General features: G+C 42.3%; 2 protein-coding genes across 2 annotated transcripts in view; one reads left to right on the top strand and one right to left on the bottom strand.

The window, feature by feature from the left end:
* LOC124775055 (solute carrier family 17 member 9) overlaps positions 1–26684 on the bottom strand; it is a 104867-nt gene extending 78183 nt beyond the window's left edge. Inside the window, exon 1 of the mRNA XM_047249845.1 lies at positions 26507–26684. Coding sequence (XP_047105801.1) covers positions 26507–26526 — 20 coding nt within the window. The 5' untranslated portion in view covers positions 26527–26684. The remainder of the gene's footprint in view (positions 1–26506) is intronic.
* A 261-nt stretch (positions 26685–26945) lies between these two features.
* LOC124775054 (protein O-glucosyltransferase 2-like) overlaps positions 26946–27497 on the top strand; it is a 91630-nt gene continuing 91078 nt past the window's right edge. The window contains exon 1 of the mRNA XM_047249843.1: positions 26946–27279. Coding sequence (XP_047105799.1) covers positions 27101–27279 — 179 coding nt within the window. The 5' untranslated portion in view covers positions 26946–27100. The remainder of the gene's footprint in view (positions 27280–27497) is intronic.

The following is a 27497-nucleotide window of genomic DNA, read 5'->3' as shown; positions in this document are numbered from 1 at the left end:
GTGCGCTGAAATTCGGTGTCAATGGGCTATGGTAGCAGACAACAAAAATGAGTACCTTTGCTAAGAGCACAACATTGCCTGCAGCACCTCTTCTCATTTTGTGACCATACTGGTTGGACACTAGAGGACTGGAAAACCATGGCCTGGTGAGATGAGTCCCAATTTCAGTTGGTAAGAGCTGATGGTAGTGTTCATGTGGTGCAGACTGCCCAAAGCCACAGACCCAACTTGCCAACAAGGCATTGTGCCAGGTGGTGGTGGGACTGCCCAAAGCCACAGACCCAACTTGCCAACAAGGCACTGTGCCAGGTGGTGGTGGCTCTAAAATAGTGTGGGTCCAACTGAACCAATCATTTACTGGAAATGGTTATGTTTGACTACCTGGAGACCATTTGCAGCCATTGATTTACTTCATGATCCCAAACAACAAGATAAATTGTATGGATGACAGTGTGGCATGTCACCGGGCCACAGTTGCCCACGACTGGTTTGAAGAACATTTTGGATATCCCCCCCCCCCCTATGAACCATGGACCTTGCCATTGGCGGGGAGGCTTGCATGCCTCAGTGATACAGATGGCCGTACCGTAGGTGCAACCACAACGGAGGGGTATCTGTTGAGAGGCCACACAAACGCTTGGTTCCTGAAGAGGGGCAGCAGCCTTTTCAGTAGTTGCAGGGGCAACAGTCTGGATGATTGATTGATCTGGCCTTGTAACACTAACCAAAACAGCCTTGCTGTGCTGGTACTGTGAACGGCTGAAAGCAAGGGGAAACTACAGCTGTAATTTTTCCTGAGGGCATGCAGCTTTACTGTATAGTTAAATGATGGCGGCGTCCTCTTGGGTAAAATATTCTGGAGGTAAAATAGTCCTCCATTCGGATCTCCGGGTGGGGACTACCCACAAGGACATTGTTATCAGGAGAAAGAAAACTGGCATTCTACAGATCGGAGTGTGGAATGTCAGATCCCTTAATCGGGCAGGTAGATTAGACAATTTAAAAAGGGAAATGGATATGTTAAAGTTAGATATAGTGGGAATTAGTGAAGTTCGGTGGCAGGAGGAACAAGACTTTTGGTCAGGGGTAATGCAGGAGTAGGTTTAATAATGAATAAAAAAATAGGATTGCGGGTAAGCTACTACAAACAGCATAGTGAACACATTATTGTGGCCAAGATAGACACGAAGCCCATTCCTGCTACAGTAGTACAAGTTTATATGCCAACTAGCTCTGCAGATGATGAAGAAATTGATGAAATGTATGATGAGATAAAAGAAATTATTCACGTAGTGAAGGGAGACGAAAATTTAATAGTCATGGGTGACTGGAATTCGAGAGTAGGAAAAGGAAGAGAAGGAAACATAGTAGGTGAATATGGATTGGGGGTAAGAAATGAAAGAGGAAGCCGTCTGGTAGAATTTTGCACAAAGCATAAATTAATCATAGCTCACACTTGGTTCAAGAATCATGAAAGAAGGTTGTATACATGGAAGAACCCTGGAGATACTAAAAGGTATCAGACAGATATTATAATGGCAAGACAGAGATTTAGGAACCAGGTTTTAAACTGTGAGACATTTCCAGGGGCAGATGTGGACTCTGACCACAATCTATTGGTTATGAACTGTAGATTAAAACTGAAGAAACTGCAAAAAGGTGGGAATTTAAGGAGATGGGACCTTGATAAACTGACTAAACCAGAGGTTGTAAAGAGTTTCAGGGAGAGCATAAAGGAACAATTGACAGGAATGGGGGGAAGGAATACAGTAGAAGAAGAATGGGTAGCTTTGAGGGATGAAGTAGTGAAGACAGCAGACGATCAAGTTGGTAAAAAGATGAGGGCTAATAGAAATCCTTGGGTGACAGAAGAAATATTGAATTTAATTGACAAAAGGAGAAAATATAAAAATGCAGTAAATGAAGCAGGCGAAAAGGAATACAAACGTCTCAAAAATGAGGTCGACAGGAAGTGCAAAACTGCTAAGCAGGGATGGCTAGAGGACCAATGGAAGGATGTAGAGGCTTATCTCACTAGGGGTAAGATGGATACTGCCTACAGGAAAATTAAAGAGACCTTTGGAGTAAAGAGAACCAGTTGTATGAATATCAAGAGCTCAGATGGAAACCCAGTCCTAAGCAAAGAAGGGAAAGCTGAAAGATTATAGAAGGTCTATACAAGAGCGATGTACTTGAGGACAATATTGTGGAAGTGGAAGAGAATGTAGATGAAGATGAAATGGGAGATACGATATTGCGTGAAGAGTTTGACAGAGCACTGAAAGACCTGAGTCGAAACAAGGCCCCGGGAGTAGACAACATTCCATTGGAACTACTGACAGCCTTGGGAGAGGCAGTCATGACAAAACTCTACCATATGGTGAGCAAGATGTATGAGACAGGCGAAATACCATCAGACTTCAAGAAGAATATAATAATTCCAATCCCATAGAAAGCAGGTGTTGACTGATGTGGAAATGACTGAACAATCAGTTTGATAAGTCACAGCTGCAAAATACTAATGCGAATTCTTTATGGACTAATGGAAAAACTGGTACAAGTCGACCTCAGGGAAGATCAGTTTGGATTCCGTAGAAATGTTGGAACACGTGAGGCAATACTGACGTTATGCCTTATCTTAGAAGAAAGATTAAGGAAAGGCAAACCTACGTTTCTAGCATTTGTAAACTTAGAGAAAGCTTTTGACAATGTTGACTAGAATACTGTCTTTCAAATTCTGAATGTGGCAGGGGTAAAATACCGGGAGCGAAAGGCTATTTACAATTTGTACAGAAATCAGATGGCAGTTATTAGAGTCGAGGGACATGAAAGGGAAGCAGTGGTTGGGAAGGGAATGAGACAGGGTTGTAGCCTATCCCCAATGTTATTCAATCTGTATATTGAGCAAGCAGTAAAGGAAACAAAAGAAAAATTCGGAGTAGGTATTAAAATTCATGGAGAAGAAATAAAAACTTTGAGGTTCGCCGATGACATTGTAATTCTGTCAGAGACAGCAAAGGACTTGGAAGAGCAGTTGAATGGAATGGACAGTGTCTTGAAAGGAGGATATAAGATGAACATCAACAAAAGCAAAACAAGGATAATGGAATGTAGTCTAAGTCGGGTGATGCTGAGGGAATTAGATTAGGAAATGAGGCACTTAAAGTAGTAAAGGAGTTTTGCTATTTGGGAAGCAAAATAACTGATGATGGTCGAAGTAGAGAGGATATAAAATGTAGCCTGGCAATGGCAAGGAAAGCGTTTCTGAAGAAGAGAAATTTGTTAACATCCAGTATAGATTTAAGTGTCAGGAAGTCATTTCTGAAAGTATTCGTATGGAGTGTAGCCACGTATGGAAGTGAAACATGGACGATAAATAGTTTGGACAAGAAGAGAATAGAAGCTTTCGAAATGTGGTGCTACAGAAGAATGCTGAAGATTAGATGGGTAGATCACATAACTAATGAGGAGGTATTGAATAGAATAGGGGAGAAGAGGAGTTTGTGGCACAACTTGACAAGAAGAAGGGACCGGTTGGTAGGGCATGTTCTGAGGCATCAAGGGATCACAAATTTAGCATTGGAGGGCAGTGTGGAGGGTAAAAATCATAGAGGGAGACCAAGAGATGAATACATTAAGCAGATTCAGAAGGATGTAGGTTGCAATAAGTACTGGGAGATGAAGAAGCTTGCACAAGATAGAGTAGCATGGAGAGCTGCATCAAACCAGTCTCAGGACTGAGGACCACAACAACAACTGGATATTTCAAGCAAATGATTTGGCCAACCAGATCACCCAACAAGAGTTTCATCAAACAATTATGGGACATAACTGAAAGGTCAGTTCATGCACAAAATCCTGCACTGGCAAGACATTTGCAATTATTGATGGCTATAGAGGCAGCATGGCTCACTATTTTTGCAGAGGACTTCTCGCAACTTGTTGAGTCCACACCATGTCAAGTCGCTGCACTTCACAGGGCAAAAGGAGGTCTGGCACAATATTAGGAGGTATCCCATGAGCTTTGTCACCTCAGTCCTCAAATACATAACAGGGAAGTACAAATATTAACACATAACATCTACCACAGCATTTGAAATTTATTAATATCAAATGTCATTATCTACACAAACCTAAAGACATAATATGCCAACAATACAGCTCATTCAGCTCACCACACAAAATATTAAAAATGATACCAGGTAATCATGTGATCCTCCACTGCCGACATAAGTCCCAGTAGTGAAGCAATGCATACATCGCAGTAGGTTTATAGAATCAGTACAGTATGGTCAGTTGATGTGGAGATATGACATGATGGTAGAAAAGAGCTACTGTGTTTGGACATGGTTGTAAACACTCCACGAATGAAGCTGCACTATTTGTTGATATATCAATGTAAACTGCCCAACATGTTCCAACGAACGGTCTGCCACAATGGCATACCACTAACAGCCATGAAACATTATATAAGAACAGTGGTCATGAAAGATCCTAATAAACAGGGATCAGAGACAATTGTCATGTACAGTAAATGACAATTGGTTTCAAACCCAACAGGAATTGTTGGCGTCTGTGAACGGAGGTCAAACTCAACCAATTTCCAAGTGAAAATAGGAAACTGCATACAATTGGCATTTGAAGTTGGGTACCATGTAAAAGGACATTGCTCAGAGTGTTACATAAAGTGCATACCTTCAAGGGTCAGATGACACAGAAACTGGACAGTAGCTAACTGGAGCCATGTCACGTGTTGTGACAAATGATGATTTTGCCGCTTTTCAAATGATGCAAGGCATCAAGCACACTAGCAGCCGAGGGCAGCCACAAAGAAATGATTAAAAAATTCCCTGATATTTCCAGGTTTTCCAGTGAAGTTTGTAATACTTTTCCCTCCTTTTGAAATTTTATTCATATTAAAAAGACTATGAAAGTTTTAGCAATTTTTTATCTGTCAACAATTAAATCTGGTATAAAACTCACAAAAATTAAGAAGACACATTGAATTATGTTTATTTAAATAGATTATTTTTAATTTTATTCATTTTTAATACATTACCATTGTTGGTATTTTATAAGTAATGAGTAACACAAAAATATGCTAATGACTTTTAGTATGAACTGGTACAAATTAAAATTCTAATATCTGGTAGATCAAAATTGAAGATTTTTACTTTGCTCGTGAATAGCTTGGATCTCAGCTAAAAGTGTAGCTTTTTTGACACCAATTTTTTTCTCCCTGTCTCATTTGCTACACATTTTCCTTTCAAATATTCTGGTTCATTTAGTGTAGATTCTTTTTTCCACCATTCAGTTACTTCTGGCAATTTTTAATGTGAGTTCAGGTAGTTTTATAATACACAGTGTGTGGAGTGTATAGTTCAGGACAGAGATGGTACAGCGATGTTTTGGGCATGTACTTCATACCATGACTTGGGACCATTCATTCTGGTTACCTTGAGCACAAACTCGGGTATTTATTTCAACATTCTCAGTAACCAAACGTTAATATTTCTTCTACACCTCCAAAATGAATATGATGTGGACACTCGCATTCTCCAAAATGTTATCAGTTGTATTTACAGGGCTGCACACACATATTCCCAGTTCAATGAACACTCAAGTACCCTGTAACAACTTAAATGGTCTGCTAAATCACCAAATCTTAATCCCACAAAAAATATCTGAACTATTTGGAACAGTGGGTGAAAGGTAACAATCATCATCCCTACAATGCAATAGCTCTATGAGAACTAATAATCGATGAGTGACTTCAGCTGATAACCAGGAAGAACATGTAGATACAAGTATATTCTGTTTCTCACTAAAGTGAGGCTTTATCAGCGCTTGAGGCAGTTTTACACTGCAACCACGTGAATTCTCCTGCAGATCACTGATTTTTTTTCCAGTGCACTTGTTTGAAGGTACTGGTATGTTCCAAGAGACGGTCTAGCATGAGGGATGCCGCATCAATATCAACAATCAAAAGCTCTAGTTTGTTATTTTTTGATAATGCTGTGCTGTTAGCAGAATGTCGCTAAGAGCTTATCTAGACAAATGAAACAAGTAAGATTCCGCATCAAGAAATTAAGATGGACACCATGGCCAATATTCTTATAGAAGATGTTAAAGGTAACAGAAAATCCATTGACCATGTTGAGGGTTACCTCCACTTAAGTGACAGTTTTCTTCCAAAATAGCAGGGGAGAACAAAAGGTACATAAAACATCCACAGGAGAGTCAGCATCTTTGGTTGAAATAATCTTGTTACCATCACTACAGACAGCTACAAAGTTTTATGTACAAGGAGCAAATATGTTCACCAACCAATAAGCAAATAAACATACTCACAACATGTCAGAAAAAGATGTGGAGGAGCCTGCTAGAAGTTTCTCTGTATGTCATCACTGTCAGAAAAGCAAGAATGCCTTAAAGGATCAAAGCAAAGAACATCGGTAAACACGTCTGGGTTGTATTTATAGATGTAGGTAAATATTCTCCTTGAAAAATGTTGGTGTAATCAAGTAAGTATTACAAAGAACATCGGTAAACATGTCTGGGTTGTATTTATAGATGTAGGTAAATATTCTCCTTGAAAAATGTTGGTGTAATCAAGTAAGTATTATACTACCAATTGGAGATAAATAACACCTATTTAGTGTAATAGAGGAGGCATCATCATTGTTCAGAATAGCTACTTTCTTTCCAGCTTAACCTGACCAGATACCTGTGCATCTAACAGTGCCGGTCCTGGGACAGGGAGGTGTGTGGCACGGGATCAGATCCACCCAGCAGAGTAACAATGAGTTTTGATGTGCTGACCAGCCTGGATGTTGTATAAATAAGCATTATAACACTTGTCTATAAGTAATATTGTATACAGATTAAGTTTCTGTGATTTGTTTGTCTTTTATTAATGTATATATTGACTCATTATCTTTGTTATTGGGATGTTTGGAACACAAGAATGAGTGAAAAGCAGTTTGGCAACATTTGTGGGTAGGACTGACCACAGTACAGCAATGACTGGGTGACACCCAAGAAACAGAAAATGAAGTAGACAATACTTACTGACTTGTATGTTAAGATGTCCTGAGTAATACTCTGGGGCCATTTGAGATTAGAAATAAGCAATTTAGGAGAAGGCCTTTACTGCACATGGAGACTGGTTGGTTTGTGGGATTGAAGGGACCAGGCTACTAGGGCCATCGGTCCCTTTTTCCATGAACTTGGAACCCCCACAAGGAATAAAAACAAACAATGGAGATGACAAGAGACAACACAGGACAAGAAAGACACAGAAAGACACCAGACAAAAAGAATTAAAATCACACCGAGTGTGACAGTGGTTGGCCGACCCGAGAAACAAAAAAAAAAAAAAAGGAAAAGCCAACCACCAAGAAACGCACTAAAAACCCCAGTCTAAAATCGTAGGCCAAAGGCCAGACTCGACACAAAAAAAGGACAAACACTTAAATCAAGAGATAAAAATCCCCTGCACGAATAAAACTCAAAACTAAATCTGCCATCGCAACGTCATCTGATAAAAGTGCAGGAAGTGTATCAGGTAGCGCAAATGTCTGCCTGAGCGGAGTTAAAAGCGGACAGTCCAACAAGATGTGGACCACAGTCAAAGCTGACCCGCAGCAACATAAACATGGGTCCTTGCGGCGCAATAAATAGCTGTGCGTTATCCAGGTGTGGCCAATGCGCAGCTGGCAGAGGACAACAGAGTCCTTGCGAGAGACCCGCAAGGAGGAGCACCACCCACCGGTAGCCTCCTTGATGGCCCGTAGTTTGTTGGGTGAAGGAAGAGTGCGTCATTCGTCACCCGAGGTGTGAAGTACCTTCTGCCGCAAAACTGACCTAAGGTCACTCTCTGAAAGGCCAATCTCCAAGGCTGGTGCATTGACAGCCTGTTTGGCCAGCATGTCAACACATTCATTTACCGGGATGCCTACATGAGCCCAGGTCCACACAGAGACCACAGAGTGGCCGCAATGGGCAAGAGTATGGAGGGACTCCTGGATAGCCATCACCAGATGAGAGCAAGGGAAACACTGGTAGATAGCTCATAAACTGCTCAGGGAGTCACTACAGATAATGAAGGACTCACCTGAGCAGGAGCGGATACACTCTAGGGTGCAAGAGATGGTGACCAGCTCGGCAGTGAAAACACTGCAGCCAGCCGGCAACAAGTGTTGTTCATAATGGTACCCTAGAGTAAGAGCATAACTGACACGACCAGCAACCATCGAACCATCAGTATAGACAACGTCGGAGCCTTGAAACATGGCAAGAATTGAAAGAAAGTAGCAGTGGAGGGCCGCAGGAGGGGCTGTGTTCTTCAGGCCCTGTGCCAAATTGAGCTGAAGGCATGGGCGGGGCACACACTTTGGGAGTATATGCAGAGGGGTCCGGAAAAGAAGTGGAAGACGGAAAATCTCAAGCCCAGAGAAAAGAGCTCTGACACGAACCGTGATCATACACCCTGACCAGGGCTGCCGTTCCAGAAGATGGATGACTGAATGAGGGAACAGGAGATGATAATTGGGATGCCCGGGCAAGCTACAAATGTGTGTAGCATAAGTGGCAGTAGTCGTTGACACTGGTACTGCAATGGAGGGACACCTGCCTCAACAAGTATGCTGTCGACAGTGCTTGTGTGGAAAGCTCCAGTGGCGAGTCAGATCCCGCTGTAAAGGATGGGGTCCAGAAACCGCAATGTGAAAGTGGATGCCGAACCATAAGCTAGGCTCCCATAATCGAGACGGGACTGACTTAACACCTGGTACAGCCACAGAAGGGTAGACCGGTTGGCACCCCAGCTGGTGTGACTCAAGCTACGAAGAGCATTAAGATGCTGCCAGCATGTTTGTTTAAGCTGCCGAATATGAGGCAGCCAAGTCAACTGGGTATCAAAAACCAATCCCAAAAACCAAAGCGTCTCCACCACAGCAAGAGGTTAGCCATCAAGATAAAACCGTGGCTCAGGGTGAATGGTGCGCCACCGGCAGACATGCTTAACGCAGGTCTTGGCAGCTGAAAACTGGAAGCCATGCGCTACAGCCCAAGACTGTGCCTTTTGGATAGCACCCTGCAGCTGCCGTTCAGCAGCTGCAAAGCTAGTGGAGCTATAGTATAGCTAGAAGTCGTCAGCAAACAAGGAAGATGAGACAGAAGTTCCCACCACCGCAGCGAGCCCATTAATTGAAATCAAAAAGAGGCAGACACTTAAGACAGATCCTTGCGGTACCCCATTCTCCTGAACTCAGGAGGAACAATGGGAGGCCGCAACTTGCACATGGAAGAAACGAAGTGACAGAAAATTTTGTATGAAAATTGGGAGCGGACCCCGAAGACCCCAATCATGAAGCGTAGAGAGGATGTGATGTTGCCATGTTGTATCATATGGCTTCCGCATGTCAAAAAAGATGGCGACCAGATGCTGACGGTGGGCAAAGGTCATACGGATGGCAGACTCCAGGCACACCAGATTATCGGCGGCTGAGCGGTCCTAACGGAACCCACCCTGAGATGGAGCCAGAAGGCCCCCAAGACTCAAGTAGCCAACTCAACCTCCGGCTCACCATGCATTTGAGCAACTTGCAAAGAACGTAGGTGAGGCTAATGGGGTGGTAGCTGTCCACCTCCAGTGGGTTCTTGCCAGGTTTCAACAGGGGGATTATGATGCTTTCCTGTCATTGCGACAGGAACTCACCCTCAACCCAGATACAGTTGAAAAGGTCTAGGAGGCATCACTGGCAGTCCACCAAGAGGTGTTTGAGCATCTGACAGTGGATGCGATCGGGCCTGGGAGCTGTATCAGGGAAAGCGGCTAGGGCACTTTGGAATTCCCACTCACTGAACAGAGCATTGTACGATTCAGGGTGGTGTGTGTGAAATGAAAGGATCAGACATTCCAACCGTTCTTTCAGGGAGCGGAAGGCCAGTGGGTAATTCACGGAAGCGGAACTCTGAGCAAAATGCTCTGCTAAGTGGTTTGCAATTGTGTCAGAGCCCATACAGACTGCTCCATTCAGTGAAATCGCAGGTACGCTGGAGGGGGTCTGATAGCCATAGAGTCGCCTAATCTTGGTCCAAACCTGCGATAGAGAGGTACGGAGGCCAATGGTGGAGACATACCTTTCCCAGCACTCCTGCTTGCGTTGGCGAATGAGGTGGCAGAATGCGCACGAAGCCGTTTAAAGGCGATGAGGTGTTCCAATGAGGGATGCCGCTTGTGATGCTGGAGTGCCCACCTGTGATCTTTAATCGCCTCAGCGATCTCAGGCGACCACCAAGGCACAGTCCTCTGCCTAGGGGACCCAGAAGAAAAGGGAATGGCAGATTCTGCGGCAGTAATGATCCAGTGGTGACCGAGTGAACCACCACATCAATGGCGTCATTGGAAAGAGGCTCAATAGTGGCAATGGAGGTGAACAAGTCCCAGTCAGCCTTATTCATAGTCTGTCTGCAGGGGCACCCAGAAGAGTGATGCTGTGGCAGTGGCAGAAAGATCAAAAAGTGGTCACTACCGCACAAGTCGTAATGAACACTCCACTGGACAGATGGTAATAGGCTAGGGCTGCAGATCGAAAGGTCGATGGTTGAGTACGTGCCATGCACCACACTGAAATGTGTGAAGGAACCATTATTTAAAAGAGAAAGTTGCTCAATGATGCTGCCTCGGCCCGTTGCCACTGATCCACCCCATAGAGGGTTATGGGCGTTGAAGTCGCCAAGTAACAGAAAAGGTGGCAGCAATTGGGCTATCAGCGCAGCCAGGACATGCTGGGGGGCATCACCATCTGGTGGAAGATAGAGACTGCAGACAGCGTGAGGCAATCACGACCGAACAGCGACAGCCTCTAAAGGTGTTTGTAGAGGGACTGAAGGACATAGATGCAGAGACCACCAGATACCCTCCCATAAGCTGCCCGATTCCTATAACAACCCAGATAGCCACGGAGGGCCTGCTGCCACTGATTGAGTACCTGTGCGAGTGACATCTATTGTGTCTGAGAGTTTGGTGAGATCTAGGTCCTCAGCGGATGCCAGAATCTCTACCTTGCCCTCGGACGCAGAGCTTGTAGGTTGCGGTGGGGTGGGTGCCACCACAAGTTCCTTCATCTTAGAGAGCTTCTTCTTGGACTTTTCTCACTGCTCCTTGGGTTTCACTGCCTGGGAGGGCTTCACTGATTCAGTCTCTGGGATGGAGAAGAATCGCAAAACCCCACGACCAGCTGCTTGTGGGCACTTCTGCCACTGCCGGGTGTCATCCTTTCCACTTGTGGAAACCTGGGGAGGGAGGGACCCAAGGGACCCCTTGCGAGCAAGAGGAGCTGAAGAAGTTGGACGCTTCTCCAGCTCCAGCTCCAGCTTAGAAGCGGGGACGGACTTCCCCATTGGTTGGTTGGGGGGGGGGGGGGGGGGGGTGCTCCCGAGGTAGGTGGCACAGGAGCAACAGGGTAGGTAGTGCCCCCCATGGGCAAGGCGGCATGTGGAGTTGTATGGGTCAGTGAGCTGACTGGAATTTGCTGAACTCATGGGGCTATCATGGTTGTCGTAGTGGCGGCATATGAGGAAGTCATTCACACAGCATGGAGGCATTCATATTTCCTCTTAGCCTCAGTATAGGTCAGTCGGTCCAGGGTCTTACATTCCATGATTTTCCACTCTTTCTGTAAGATCCTGCAGTCTGGCGAGCAAGGTGAATGATGCTCTCCGCAGTTGACACAGATGGGAGGCAGGGCACATTGGGTATTGGGATGTGATGGGCGTCTGCAATCTCGACATGTGAGGCTGGAAGTACAGTGGGAAGACATACGGCCGAACTTCCAGCACTTAAAGCACCGCATCAGGGGAGGGATATAGGGCCTGACATCACAGCGGTAGACCATCACCTTGACCTTCTCCAGTAAAGTATCACCCTCGAAGGCCAAGATGACGGCACCAGTAGCAATCTGATTATTCTTCAGACCCTGATGAACGCGCCAGATGAAATGAACACTTCGATGCTCTAAATTGGTGCGCAGCTTGTCAACAGACTGCAAAAGAAGGTCCCATGGAAAATAACACCCTGGACCATATTTAAACTCTTATGGGGTGTGATGGTAACTGAAACATCCCGCAACTTGTCACAAGCAAGTAACCTTTGTGACTGGGTAGAGGATGCCGTTTTTATCAATACTGGCCCAAGGCGCATTTTGGACAAGCCCTCTACCTCCCCAAACTTGTCCTCTAAATGCTCTATGAAGAATTGAGGCTTTGTTGACATGAAAGACTCCCCATCAGCTCTCGTACAAACTAAGAACCAGGGTGAATAAGTGTCACTGCCATCCTGAGCCTTATGCCCCTCCCACGGTGTGGCCAGGGAGGGGAACGATTTGGGATCGTATTTCTGAGCATTCAAGTGAGCCCGAGAATGCTTAGAGACTGCTGGTGGCTGGCCACCAGCAAGAGATGATGTACCACACTTCATTGCTTGTCATCCTCCCTGATGCCACCCACTCCGACCAAGGGCCCTCCCCACGGGCGCCACACAGACTCAGCAAGGGCCACCTAGCAGGATGGCCATTGCTGGGGGTCCCGATGCCCCAGGGGGAGAGGCATCTAGGGAGAGGCATCTACTCCTTGGTAAACGTGGGGAGTTAACAGTGCAAGCATCAGCAGACCCACCCCTGTGTTGTCAGGGGGCTACAACCAACAGGGTACATGGCAGCCCCACCACAACGGACTGGTTACCATGCCGGATATTAGGTGCAAGGAAGTCCATGGTCGTCGTGCAGCAGCACTGCACAGTGCACGGTGAAAATCGCACCCAGGAATGTATCCTCGTCCAGGAGATGGAGAACGAGCGTGACAGCAATGCAATGACGAGAAAGCTGGCTAAAGGTCTCAATGCACGATGGACACAATGCACCATGTAAGGCGCCCTTCCCCAATTGGCTCGCTCTTTGGAAGTACGAGGGTCAAACCCGTGAGGGGACCATCACATATAGGCCGAAATGTTTGGGACTCCTTTTAGTCGCCTCTTACGACAGGCAAGAATACCGCAGGCCTATTCTAATCCCCAAACCCGCAGGAGGGGGGGGGGGAGGGGGGGAGGGCACATGGAGATTCTCAGGCTTTTAATATTGAATAATATAGTCTTATTGTTGAACTTTATCAGAAAAAACAAATACAGGTATTTAAATTGTACTGGGAAGTGATGTCAGTACTTCTACCATTTAGCTAAGCTGTGATCTAAGGATTCAAAAGTGAGTTATGTGGGCACTCCAATATTAAATTAAACATCATGATTAAGGCAAAGAGTGTTGGAAACAATGCAAGAATTTTTAAATGGAGTCCTGCACAAAGTCTTCATGGAGGAAGTTTGCTCTTGCCTTCAGCCAATCTGTTAAGGTGCTACGGGTCGTACAGAATGAAAGTAATGTAACAAAGAGTGATCAGTGCTGATGTATTCTATTTTTCCATTTGGAGAAAAGGCCACTAAGTAGGTCATCACGAGCCATGTCATAAGCCCTTATTTCATGAAAGGTTATGGGGAAGTTTGGAATTTTATCCAGGATATTAATTCAAGTTCTCTCCTACCCTGGTTGATCAAATAATGGTAACAAAAATTTCTTACAATGCAGAGAAAAGTCATCCTACCCAACTGTCTCAAACATGCAACAGTGACTGGCCATAAAAATGAAAAATGATAGTACAAAGTTCACAGGTTTATCGAAGGGTGAGAGAGGTAAATAAAATTAGAGTAAATTAAAATAAATCACTTGGCCACCTGGTCACAATCATAACTGTAGATCTTTTCAGTGTATAATACATTGTGTGTATGCTGCTCATTAGTTTACTGATGAAAGCAGTACATTTGTATCCCCCAGGCGACGTTCCAGGAAATTCATCCTATACATACATGTTAGGATGGAAATCAAATACATCCTGTGGATCAACAAGCATTCTGGCATCTGATTCAGAGCAGCATCTGCAGAATGTGCCTGTACTTCACTAAAGAATGGCCTCAATAAAGTGGTAAGCAATGGGAAAACACTCCATACAAAGTTCTCTGAATGGTGTAGTCTTCAATTTTTTGTATGTATGAAGGATTCTTTACAAGTTAAATCATTATCAAAATGGTCTCCCCATAAGATCCCCAGGGGAGAAAACATGAGTTAAATCAAAATTAATTGATATTTGGCATTTCATATGCTCGAGATGGTTTTCTGCAATAAAAGTGCTCAATGTCATGCCTGAACCATTTGTTGTTGCCAAACTGTCACAACTATTGGTCAATTCACTTCCAAATCCTTGTTCAGCATTCTTTGTTGATGTGTTTGGATCCTGGATCATGGGTCTCCCACTTTTATTTCGTATTTCACCTCTCTCTCTCTCTCTCTCTCTCTCTCTCTCTCTCTCTCTCTCTCTCACACACACACACACACACACACACACACACACACACACACACACACACACAATGCTAATGAAACACACACGTTTCATACACTGCACTAACCAAACACTACCGCGTACTTCTGACACAATTCAGTGTTACACACAGATCATCACAATCATAGAGATCGACTTAAATTGGATAAGCTCTACATGACATTGCATGACGCTGATTTTTTTTTAAGGCTGTAATTCATTGTTGCAACCAGGTCACTACAATCAAAAATAAACTCATTCATGCAGTGTTGTGACATAGTGCAATGGTTACCATATAACATTATGTGTAGAAGATTGTAAGATTGAATCTCATCAAACGTAGAGATTTTTTTTAAATTTCTAAACCTAAACAAATGTGTCTGATTATTACTTTTATTTTATTAATTGGTTTAAATGCATTTTTTTATTTCTAACACTTTGCCAACATTTTTCATCACTGTTTTGACTTTTTTTATTTGCTCTTTTTTCTACTTATTGTTCTTTTTTTTTTGTTTGGAATCTGCCAGTGTTGGCTATAATCTGCAACCAAGTGCCAGTGAGGACTGATCACTGGTTGGTAATGCAGCAACTCGTGCAGCTGGTATGAAGATAGTTTCAGGTAACCAATGATAGCGAGAAATTACAGTTTGCTTTAACACTGAAACTGAATTTCTGCTGTCTTGAGTTTGCCTGTAAATCACCGTGAACAGAGTGATTGTGATTTTAGTTCTACCACAGATTGTTGACTGTTATTTTCTTGGATATGCTGCACATCACAAGGTCGTGCTTAGTGTCATGAGTTTAAATTGAGGGCTACAAAATGAGTCATCTGCTGCAGTTCAGTCATTGGTCACTTACAATCAACAGTCGATATAGCATCTCACATTTCTGATATACCTCGCAATGACCAGTTACAACATTGCTCTGCGTTACACATTCACAGCATCTGTGAAGTAACATGCAGTGTTTGTGTTTCACCTATAACTGAATGGTAGCTGGCAGGTGATGTGGCAACACTGCAGTGGCAAGTGACAGATGTCAACATCAAGTAATTTTAATCGGGCTATAGTAATCGGCTGCAAATGAAAATATGAATTTGTACGTACAATGTAAGGACATTGTTAAGGGGTGGAGATCTGGAAACTCTGAATTGAAAAATGACAAGAAATAACTTAGATTGTTCATCTATGAGACCCATAAGGCAGTAGGTACTGGCTCCCAGGCTGATGCTGTGTTCCTTGTCTTCCAGAATATATTTGATACAGTTCCAAACTGCCATCTAATGAATAAAATATAAGCATATGGCACATTAGATCAGCTTTGTGATTAGATTGATGAGTTCCTTGTAAATAGAATACACTAAGCACTAAGGGCTCCAATACAATAGTTTTTGTGTGTGTGTGTGTGTGCGTGTGTGTGTGTGTGTGTGTGTAAGGGGGTACAGGCGGAGGGGGGGGGGGGGAGGGGGAGAGGCTAGACCTAGCGGAATGGAATAGTTTTAACATTTTGGTATATGAAAGGCGACTTGTGAGTTGCCATAAAAATGTTATAGTTCCGACCCTGTTAAACACTTGCGTAAACCAACTTCTAAATAATTTTTTTGAAAGAAAAGCGCCTGACAACAATACATGTTTTTCTTTGAAGTTAAAATCTTCTGGATTATTAGGCCGCGTTATGTTTCTTCATTTTAGAAGAAACATGATGCGGCCTAATAACCCGGAAGATTTTAACTTCAGTGACAACGGCCACGAAAGCCTGCAGACTTACACGTTTTTCTTTCCCTGAGAGCAGGGTTGGCAGGAGGGAGCACGGGCCCCCCATGCCCTCGGATATGGACACCCTTGAACACAGCATGTCATTCTCAACAAAGAGAGAACTTCTGATGCAAACATAACTCTGGGTGTAACCCAAGGTAATGTGACAGAACCATTAAATTTCACTATATAAACAATACTGTTAATATTTGCAGCCATTTCCCCTCAGTTGCTAACTTTATTTATGCTTTATTATAGGGATATGGAAAATTCTATGATTCGCAACAGAATTTATGTGCATGTATTAAGCATGTCTTACCTATTCATCTTAGGTATCTTCAGCAGTATTCATTTATGTCCTATTAATACATCCATTTGTTGATCTACATGTGCTAAATGCACATAGTACAGGTTTTCTTCAAATTTATTTGTCACATTTAAACACTTGTTTGCACACAATCTATACTGTTGCACACTGCATGTGCTCTTGGTCAGATACTGACTCAGAGAGTCAGTTTGAAAGCATGTGAGCAAGAACATGTTTGGTACACAGTTGCAAAATATTGTAATGCACTGCAGGAAGACCTGCATAGGGTAAACACTTGGTGCATGGATTGGTAGTAGATCATCAGTACATACAAATGTATTGTTTTGCACATAAATAGGCAGAAAGACCCATTATTGCATGTTTGCATAACAATCACTGCAAACTGTCACATCCATTAAATATCTGGGAGTATGCATACAGAATAATTTAAAATTGAACAATCACATAAAACTAATTGCAGGTAAGGCAGATGCCAAACTGAGATTCCTTGGAAGAATGTTCAGGAAGTGTAGTCCATCCATGCAAGGGCAACATGGATGGACATTTCTGAAGATCAAATGCATGGAAAAGTACAGAGAACGTTATCCAGCAATGACTGTCAAATGGCTGCAACTTGTCATGATAAAAACTGAATGACAATGACAAATACACCAAAGAATCTTGTGACATAATAGAGTGACTTACAGAAAGTCATATAAAATGTTGCAAAATAGTAACTGAGGACTAGAATGTCATTGTTGTACTTGTAGAATAAGCCACAGGAGTTACAATAAGCAAACAGACCAACGGAATCATAATAGGCAAATAGAATCAACTTTAACAGAGAAAGACATCTCATGGTCAAAAACGAATAGTTCAAAAGCCCTGGAGGAGAAGAAGAAGACTATACACTTTAGCATTTCCAGGAGACAATTTTAGAAACTGGATAATTAACACTGAAGGAAGAAAAGTTTGGGTAGTGGTTTAAGGTAGGTGTGTACTTACCTCCGTGGGCTACATATCTCTAACTGTGGCTACATAAGGGCCCAGCAAACCTCTCACTGTGACTACATAAGGGCCAGATGGGTGTGCACAAATGCACAGGCACACACACACACACACACACACACACACACACACACACACACACACACACACACACACACAATTTGTTTCACAAATACTCATTTCATTTAACGAATATAATTACAGCAATGTATTTTATACAAATATCTTTTATACAATTTAATTTGTAACATGACACTCCATTGATTTTACAATTGCCTTGATGTTTAATTTTTGTCATAGACAAGCTCAAAATTGACTCCAAATTGTCATTTATCAAGTGGTTTCTATTTTTTTGATTTGTTATTGGACATAATGGAAAAGTGTGTGACCCAAAGTTGCTAGCAGATTTTAATGCATTATCTACCAATAACTTTTAATTTTTTTTATCAAGACGTGATAGAAATTCAGCAGATCGCTTCATCAAATTTAATTCGCAATGTCTCATTATTTTGCACGTTGATTACTTCCAGCGGTGCATTTTCAGGCAAAATGAAAAACGAGTTGTTAAATAAACCCAGTTCTACAAGAGCCCTTTCCTTTGTGGGAGGGAATGAAGGATGAATTAGGGGGGAAAAAAATTACAAGCACGAAAGGTGAGGGGCTACCTGTCATCAGATGGCGCGGTGTATGCATCCCACGATCTGTGCATCCCTGGTATAAAGCATGTATAAACTCTATCTAATGATGACATTAAATGAAAGAACAAAGAAATTATGGGTCATACGTGAAATGATATGAACAAAAAATTCAAAACAGAAGCCAGGGATACTAAAAATAAGTTGTTAGAGGAGGAAGCTACAGTATAGTCCCAAAATCAATCTGGCAAAAGCATTATGATCCCATTCCAGTAGTATATACCTCCAGCAGGTCCTCAAAACATTATGACAATCAAAAAATCTGTCACCTATATCTGTTTCATCCTCATATTAACTACCCCTCATACACCCATTGTTACCAGCTCTCAGAAACTCCCTAAACCTAAATCTAATTGTCTCTGTACTGGTCGTTCCATCATTGCTGATTACAATGCTCCCACAGAAAGATTATCAAACTTCACTGACCAGTATCTCCAGCCAACTGTATATAGTCCACCTTCTCACATCCAAAGCCTGTATTACACTGTCAAAGATATTTGACTAATCTTTTATAAAAGGTAGGACCTCACACTAACTATTATAGAGGATTTCAGGAAAGTACCTCAGTACACTGCCAAATATTTTATAGAACTGATTTCATACAAGATCTTTGACAGAGCTATTTTATAGTGAAACACAGCCTCAACACACTAATCACTTCCTCCACCACCTGCCTGATTACCTGCAGACTACTCACTTGTCACCGAGGAGGCTACATTCCTCTATATCAACAACCTCTATGCCTCGTGGACTTGCTGCCACTGAACACTATCTTTCCTAATGTTTTCATTATATAATATCCACCATGACACCTTCATCCTTTTGGTAAACCACATTCTGGGCCGTAATTATTACTGCTATTCTGAGGGTCAAATCTACAAACATTTGCATGAACTACCATTTGTAGCTTCATTGATTCATTATATGCTAACTTTTTTATGGGTCATCAACAGGAAGTCTTCATATTCATTCAGCATTTGAAACTGTTTGGCTTAGATTTGTTGATGACATTTTCATGATACGAATCTATGGCAAGGACAGCCCCTGCTTTTTCCCCCCCTTCATAACCCTATCTGCTCCCAAATACCCATCATTTGGTTATTCTCTATTCAGGGGCTACCTCCCTTGATGTTGACGTCCTCCTCTCAGATGGCTCCATAAAAGCAAACTACTAACAGGAACTCCAATATGACAGCAGTCATCTGTTACAAATTAAAATATCCATCACCTATACCCTTCCCACCAGACATTGCTGCATCAGCAATGGGAATCATAAGATATCCAAATGTAAGAAAAATGTTGCCAGAACATTTACAGACATCAATACACTCCCCAGTTAGACCTGAAACAGACTTCTTGCAGAATATCTTCCCCAAAGAGCAACAAACCTATCACCACTATTTGGGTCCCGACTCCATGTCGTCAAAGTCCACTGAACTGTGGAGGTTGGGACTGCTCCTCTGTTGCCAAAATCCCCCTGACCTAGACCTTCACAGATCCTGTTTCCACTTCTATAATTTCACCTATAATCATCTGTCATTTTTCAGACCACTTACACTCTCTATTTGCCTTTTATGCCTCTCTTCCCATATATCTCTCTGTTTCATGACTGTCACATTTTTTGGACTTCATTTCACTACTGCTGCTAAGAACCACCTGCCTCTATGCCCCCCACTCATATCACCTCACACCCTCTCATTTTCCTACTCATCTCACAACTTTCCACTTGCTACACTCATTTTCTCTTCTCAAACTTCAGTCACTCTGTGCAACAACTCCTGGACACTGTCACCAAGGGCGAATGTACATGGATGCCCATGATTCTATGGTAGTGTGTATTTAAACAAAGTAAACAGAAGTAACACAAGAGCAAGTAGATTCTTTGTGTTTTATGTTGTAGTGTGTGTCCGTGCACTATCCATCAGTCAAAGATGACACACACACACACACACACACACACACACAAACACACACACACACACACACAGCTACATTGTTGAGGCACTACTGCTTAATGAGACTTTTTATTGGACATTGTGAGCAAGAAGAGTGATGAGGCAGCGAGAGGGAGGAAAGATGTCGGAGAGCTGGGAGGGAAAGGCAGCAAGGAATCGGATAGAAATGTGGCAGCTGAGTATTTAGCATTCCCTCTATCCAAGATAATCCCTCAGCACAATTGAGCAGCACTGATGGGACAAAATAGTCAGGGCAATGCAGCTGAGCATGTATATATATTTTTTGTATTAGTTAACTCTGAAAAAATGGAAAAAGCACTGTGTGAAAGGTCTGCATAATTTTCAATATTGTTTGTGTGCCAGTCTTAGTTATGTACCTTTTTAATGTTCCTCAATGCCTCAACTACTGGCATATGATGAGTTGTTATCTTTACTCCTTCCATTATTTGCATTCCAGTGGTGAATCTCTCTTATCACGTATGCCTCTTAAACTTTTGTAAATTCCAAGATGCACATATTTATCTTATCTAATCAGAAAGTGTAAACAAACAAACTGTAGAACTCATGGTAGATGGCAAAGGATATCACAGTTTATCAAAAAGTCGATACAATAATTATAGTATGGAAGTTCTGGTTGAATGTAAACACTTTAGGAGTAAAGGAGACCACTCCGGAAAGCAGAAGAAGTGACTCATCAACAGGCATATATAAGAAAGAAAGAAAACTCGCTAGCTTCTGGAAGAAATCCTTTCTCCATCTAGTGTACACATACACACAAGGAGAAGGAGATTGGTTTTAACACCCTTTCAACAACAAGGTCATTAGAGATGGAGCACAAGGGCAGATTAAGGAAGAACATGGAAGAAAATCAGCTGTGTCTCTTCAAAAGAACCATCCCAGCATTTGCTTGAAACAATTTAGGGAAATCACAGGAAACCTAAATCAGGATGGGCTGACGTGTGTTTGCGAGAGAGAGAGAGAGAGAGAGAGAGAGAGGAGGCAGGCAGAGGGATTGGAGGTGGGTAGCTAGTGGCTCGGAGGGAGGCAGGTGGTCTGCTGGCTAGGAATTCACAAGGGAGGGGTGGAAGGTGCACGGGCTACGCATGTGAATCATGGGTGTTGGAGCTAGTGCGGAGTGGCACAAGATGAATGTTATGTGGAGATATGAATTGGGAGAGGATGATAGAGCACATGAAATGGAAACTGTCAGATGGAGGGTGTGGGGATGGTGAGTTTCCGGAGATTGAGGCCAGGAGAGTTAGAGGAGTAAAGGATGTGTTGCAAGGATAACTCACATATGTATAGTTCAGAAATGTTGATTGTGGGTGGAAAGATACAGATGGCTCGGGCTGTAATGCAGCCATTGTAACTGAGCTAGTTGTACTCAGCTGCATATTGTGTAACAGGTGGTCAACTTTGTTCTTGGCCATGTTCGGCAGTGGTGTTTCATTCACATGGACAGCTGGTTGGTTCTTATAAAAAGTTGTGCAGTGATTGCAACAGAATTGGTAATGACATGGCTGCTTCTGCATGTGGCTCTGTCAGTAATGGGGTAGGATAAGCCTGCGACAGGACTGGAGTAGGAAATGCTGGGTGTGCGGATTAGGCAGGTGTTGTACCTGGGCCATCCACAGGAATATAATCCCTGTGGCCAGGCACTGGGAGTGGCATACAGATAAACTAGGATGTTGTATAGGTTGGGTGGGAATGTTTTTGGGTAGGATGTCCCTCATTTCAGGGCTTGATGAGAGTTAATCAAGGCCCTGGTGAAGGATGTGGTTCAGTTATTCGAGTGCAAGGTGATATTGGACGACAAGGGGACTATCCTCTGTAGGTGATTCTTGGGGTGGTGGAAGGATTAAGGGTGTGTGAGAATATGGACATGGCATGGGAAATCTGCTTGTGGACTAGGATAGGGGGCTGTGTCTCTCTGTGAAGGCCCTTGTGAGACTTCCAGCATACTGGGCAAGGGAATTCTCATCACTGCAGATACTTCATCCACATGTGCCCAGGCTGAATGAGAGGGATTTTTTGATGTAGAAGGGATATAATAAAATATACGTGGAAGAATTTGTACCTCTGCATGCTCTACAGTTTCAAACCTGATCTGTCCATCATTGAAACTGTAAAATATATGCTTTCAGATACTTTAAAATGGTTCAGAAAGCATTGCTTTCCTTGAACCTGGCTGCTAAATATACACAAAGCATTAGGTAATGTATTACATGAAAACCAGATTTACTCACAAACAATTTAGAAACATAAATATTCCACATCAGAGTGCCCTATCACTTTCTCTAGTGTGCAAGCTGCATACATGATCCATTTGAAAGATGAAGCAGCACAAATACGTCATGCTATACAACACAGTAATATACTGAGTCAAAACCAATAGGTGGTGCTGTAAACTTCAGTTGACCCTTAGATATTCATTAAGAATAAGTGATCAATTATGGAGTGAATGTTGGCTACATTGGTTTCATACTGAAGCCAGAAAACCTGAACTACACAAAAAGAAAGGTTCACATATCCTCATTCAGACATGTATTAAAATTAGCAGTTTTTGGCAATGATGAACAAAAACTTTGTACTATGATACAGATCAATGTTGTTGTTGTTGTTGTGGTCTTCAGTCCTGAGACTGGTTTGATGCAGCTCTCCATGCTACTCTATCCTGTGCAAGCTTTTTCATCTCCCAGTACCTACTGCAACCTACATCCTTCTGAATCTGCTTAGTGTATTCATCTCTTGGTCTCCCTCTACGATTTTTACCCTCCACGCTGCCCTCCAATACTAAATTGGTGATCCCTTGATGCCTCAGAACATGTCCTACCAACCGATCCCTTCTTCTGGTCAAGTTGTGCCACAAACTTCTCTTCTCCCCAATCCTATTCAATATTTCCTCATTAGTTATGTGATCTACCCATCTAATCTTCAGCATTCTTCTGTAGCACCACATTTCGAAAGCTTCTATTCTCTTCTTGTCCAAACTATTTATCGTCCATGTTTCACTTCCATACGTGGCTACACTCCATACGAATACTTTCAGAAATGACTTCCTGGCACTTAAATCTATACTGGATGTTAACAAATTTCTCTTCTTCAGAAACGCTTTCCTTGCCATTGCCAGTCTACATTTTATATCCTCTCTACTTCGACCATCATCAGTTATTTTGCTCCCCAAATAGCAAAACTCCTTTACTACTTTAAGTGCCTCATTTCCTAATCTAATTCCCTCAGCATCACCCAACTTAATTAGACTACATTCCATTATCCTTGTTTTGCTTTTGTTGATGTTCATCTTATATCCTCCTTTCAAGACACTGTCCATTCCATTCAACTGCTCTTCCAAGTCCTTTGCTGTCTCTGACAGAATTACAATGTCATCGGCGAACCTCAAAGTTTTTATTTCTTCTCCATGAATTTTAATACCTACTCCGAATTTTTCTTTTGTTTCCTTTACTGCTTGCTCAATATACAGATTGAACAACATCGGGGAGAGGCTACAACCCTGTCTTACTCCCTTCCCAACCACTGCTTCCCTTTCATGTCCCTCGACTCTTATAACTGCCATCTGGTATCTGTACAAATTGTAAATAGCCTTTCGCTCCCTGTATTTTACCCCTGCCACCTTTAGAATTTGAAAGAGAGTATTCCAGTCAACATTGTCAAAAGCTTTCTCTAAGTCTACAAATGCTAGAAACATAGGTTTGCCTTTCCTTAATCTTTCTTCTAAGATAAGTCGTAAGGTCAGTATTGCCTCACGTGTTCCAGTGTTTCTACGGAATCCAAACTGATCTTCACCGAGGTTGGCTTCTACTAGTTTTTCCATTCGTCTGTAAAGAATTCGTGTTAGTATTTTGCAGCTGTGACTTATTAAGCTGATAGTTCGGTAATTTTCACATCTGTCAACACCTGCTTTCTTTGGGATTGGAATTATTATACTCTTCTTGAAGTCTGTGGGTATTTCGCCTGTTTCATACATCTTGCTCACCAGATGGTAGAGTTTTGTCAGGACTGGCTCTCCCACGGCCGTCAGTAGTTCCAATGGAATATTGTCTACTCCGGGGGCCTTGTTTCGACTCAGGTCTTTCAGTGCTGTGTCAAACTCTTCACGCAGTATCTTATCTCCCATTTCATCTTCATCTACATCCTCTTCCATTTCCATAATATTGTCCTCAAGTACATCGCCCTTGTATAGACCCTCTATATACTCCTTCCACCTTTCTGCTTTCCCTTCTTTGCTTAGAACTGGGTTTCCATCTGAGGTCTTGATATTCATACAAGTCGTTCTCTTATCTCCAAAGGTCTCTTTAATTTTCCTGTAGGCGGTATCTATCTTACCCCTAGTGAGATAGGCCTCTACATCCTTACATTTGTCCTCTAGCCATCCCTGCTTAGCCATTTTGCACTTCCTGTCGATCTCATTTTTGAGACGTTTGTATTCCTTTTTGCCTGTTTCACTTACTGCATTTTTATATTTTCTCCTTTCATCAATTAAATTCAATATTTCTTCTGTTACCCAAGGATTTCTACTAGCCCTCGTCTTTTTACCTACTTGATCCTCTGCTGCCTTCACTACTTCATCCCTCAAAGCTACCCATTCTTCTTCTACTGTATTTATTTCCCCCATTCCTGTCAATTGCTCCCTTATGCTCTCCCTGAATCTCTGTACAACCTCTGGTTCTTTTAGTTTATCCAGGTCCCATCTCCTTAAATTCCCACCTTTTTGCAGTTTCTTCAGTTTTAATCTACAGGTCATAACCAATAGATTGTGGTCAGAGTCCACATCTGCCCCTGGAAATGTCTTACAATTTAAAACCTGGTTCCTAAATCTCTGTCTTACCATTATATAATCTATCTGATACCTTTTAGTATCGCCAGGGTACTTCCATGTATACAACCTTCTTTCATGATTCTTAAACCAAGTGTTAGTTATGATTATGTTGTGCTCTGTGCAAAATTCGACCAGGCGGCTTCCTCTTTCATTTCTGTCCCCCAATCCATATTCACCTACTATGTTTCCTTCTCTCCCTTCTCCTACACTCGAATTCCAGTCACCCGTGACTATTAAATTTTCGTCTCCCTTCACAATCTGAATAATTTCTTTTATTTCATCATACATTTCTTCAATTTCTTCATCATCTGCAGAGCTAGTTGGCATATAAACTTGTACTACTGTAGTAGGCGTGGGCTTCGTATCTATCTTGGCCACAATAATGCGTTCACTATGCTGTTTGTAGTAGCTTACCCGCATTCCTATTTTCCTATTCATTATTAAACCTACTCCTGCATTACCCCTATTTGATTTTGTGTTTATAACCCTGTAGTCACCTGACCAGAAGTCTTGTTCCTCCTGCCACCGAACTTCACTAATTCCCACTATATCTAACTTCAACCTATCCATTTCCCTTTTTAAATTTTCTAACCTACCTGCCCGATTAAGGGATCTGACATTCCACGCTCCGATCCGTAGAACGCCAGTTTTCTTTCTCCTGATAACGACATCCTCTTGAGTAGTCCCCGCCCGGAGATCCGAATGGGGGACTATTTTACCTCCGGAATATTTTACCCAAGAGGACGCCATCATCATGTAATCATACAGTAAAGCTGCATGCCCTTGGGAAGAATTACGGCTGTAGTTTCCCCTTGCTTTCAGCCGTTCGCAGTACCAGCACAGCAAGGCCGTTTTGGTTATTGTTACAAGGCCAGATCAGTCAATCATCCAGACTGTTGCCCTTGCAACTACTGAAAAGGCTGCTGCCCCTCTTCAGGAGCCACACGTTTGTCTGGCATCTCAACAGATACCCCTCCGTTGTGGTTGCACCTACGGTACGGCTATCTGTATCGCTGAGGCACGCAAGCCTCCCCACCAACGGCAAGGTCCATGGTTCATCAATCGAACAACATAATGTTTATTATACATTCACATTTTTTTTTCTAACAACCAAACTGTAACCTTATGGCTGTTGCTAATCACAGATGAAATGCCTATCAGTTTCTTCTGCTGTATGATCTTTACTTTTCCTAATGTATACGACTAATTTAGCTCAGTCTAGATGGGGTGAAGAGAAAACCACTGGCAATTGTTGAAATCTCTGTATACTGCCTACGAAAAAAAAACAACTTGTTATAAACAACAGCAATATTTTACAACGAACTTTTAAAATTTTATAATTAACAAGTGTGTTCAGAGGGCAGAGGATTTTTATAATATTAAACATTAAATATTTGTGTTCACTTGGATTTAAAATTCAATTTTGAAGTTTAATAGAATATTGTGGTTAAAAACTGGCGATGTTCATTTGGACTGCTGATGACAAACAAGTACTGAATTCTATTCTATTTTATTCTTACCTCGACCACACTTCATCCATACTGTCAAACAATATGCTTTCCCCTCACATCTATGGGATCTATTTCCATTCTTCCACAAAGTAGATGAATGACCCTTTTCATCCGTTCGGCCCAAGCACTTATTTTATCTCATCATGTTCACCATGTCAGCAACAGCAGGTGGTATTCAAAACATTAGCAGACGCCACATAGTGTTTGAGATTGTCAACTGTTTTAGATGCAAACTCAACAACTCCCCAAACGCACAGTAGATTTACTTGGTTGCTCTCGTTATTTAAGACGACGGAGCTAATGCCATTTTTGTATTCGTGAACCATTTTATCTTTTAATGTGGGATGACTTTGCATTAAGGTATATAAGTCGATAAAACCTGATATTTCTTGTGAAGTACTTGCTTCGAATGTCTGCAGATGTTGGCACTAAAAAGTGTTTACTTTGCACCCGCTAACAAGTGTTTTCGTTGGGGCGGGGAAATGTTTTGTGTATGTGAGTGAAAATGAACACGATGAACCGTTTTCAATTGCACTTTGTAGGGGCGGTGGTACTTTGACTATACATATCGCGGTATCTTCTGTTGCTAGTCAAGGGAGAAAAATGTGGCGGCCACATTACACTGCGTTTTTTGTAGTCGTTTACTTAATTTTTACGTGCATAAACTGTGGTGAAATAGACCCTGCCTCATCAGTGGTTTGGGGACCCGGTTTATCACCCGATCTCATCGTTATGCCAGCTCGTTATTTCTTTATTCATGCTATGGATTCTAATAAAACGAGGTACGTGTGAATTAAGGCACATTTTTAACTTACCGGTCGTTCTGAAAGCACAAAAAAATTTCTTTGACTGCGACAGAATTATCATACCGTATTATTACAAAGAGGAAAAGGAAGTATAATATATTGCACAGTATGTAATCACCACCAGTGGTTTACACGCGTCGTAGTGACAGTTGCCGAAAGCCTTGTATATGCAGGGTAATATATTTAAGTGTACG

This window comes from Schistocerca piceifrons, chromosome 2 (genome assembly GCF_021461385.2).
Source record: "Schistocerca piceifrons isolate TAMUIC-IGC-003096 chromosome 2, iqSchPice1.1, whole genome shotgun sequence".
NCBI lineage: Eukaryota > Metazoa > Arthropoda > Insecta > Orthoptera > Acrididae > Schistocerca > Schistocerca piceifrons.
The sequence above is the reverse complement of the archived record's forward strand: the minus strand, read 5'-3'. Positions and strand labels throughout refer to the sequence as shown.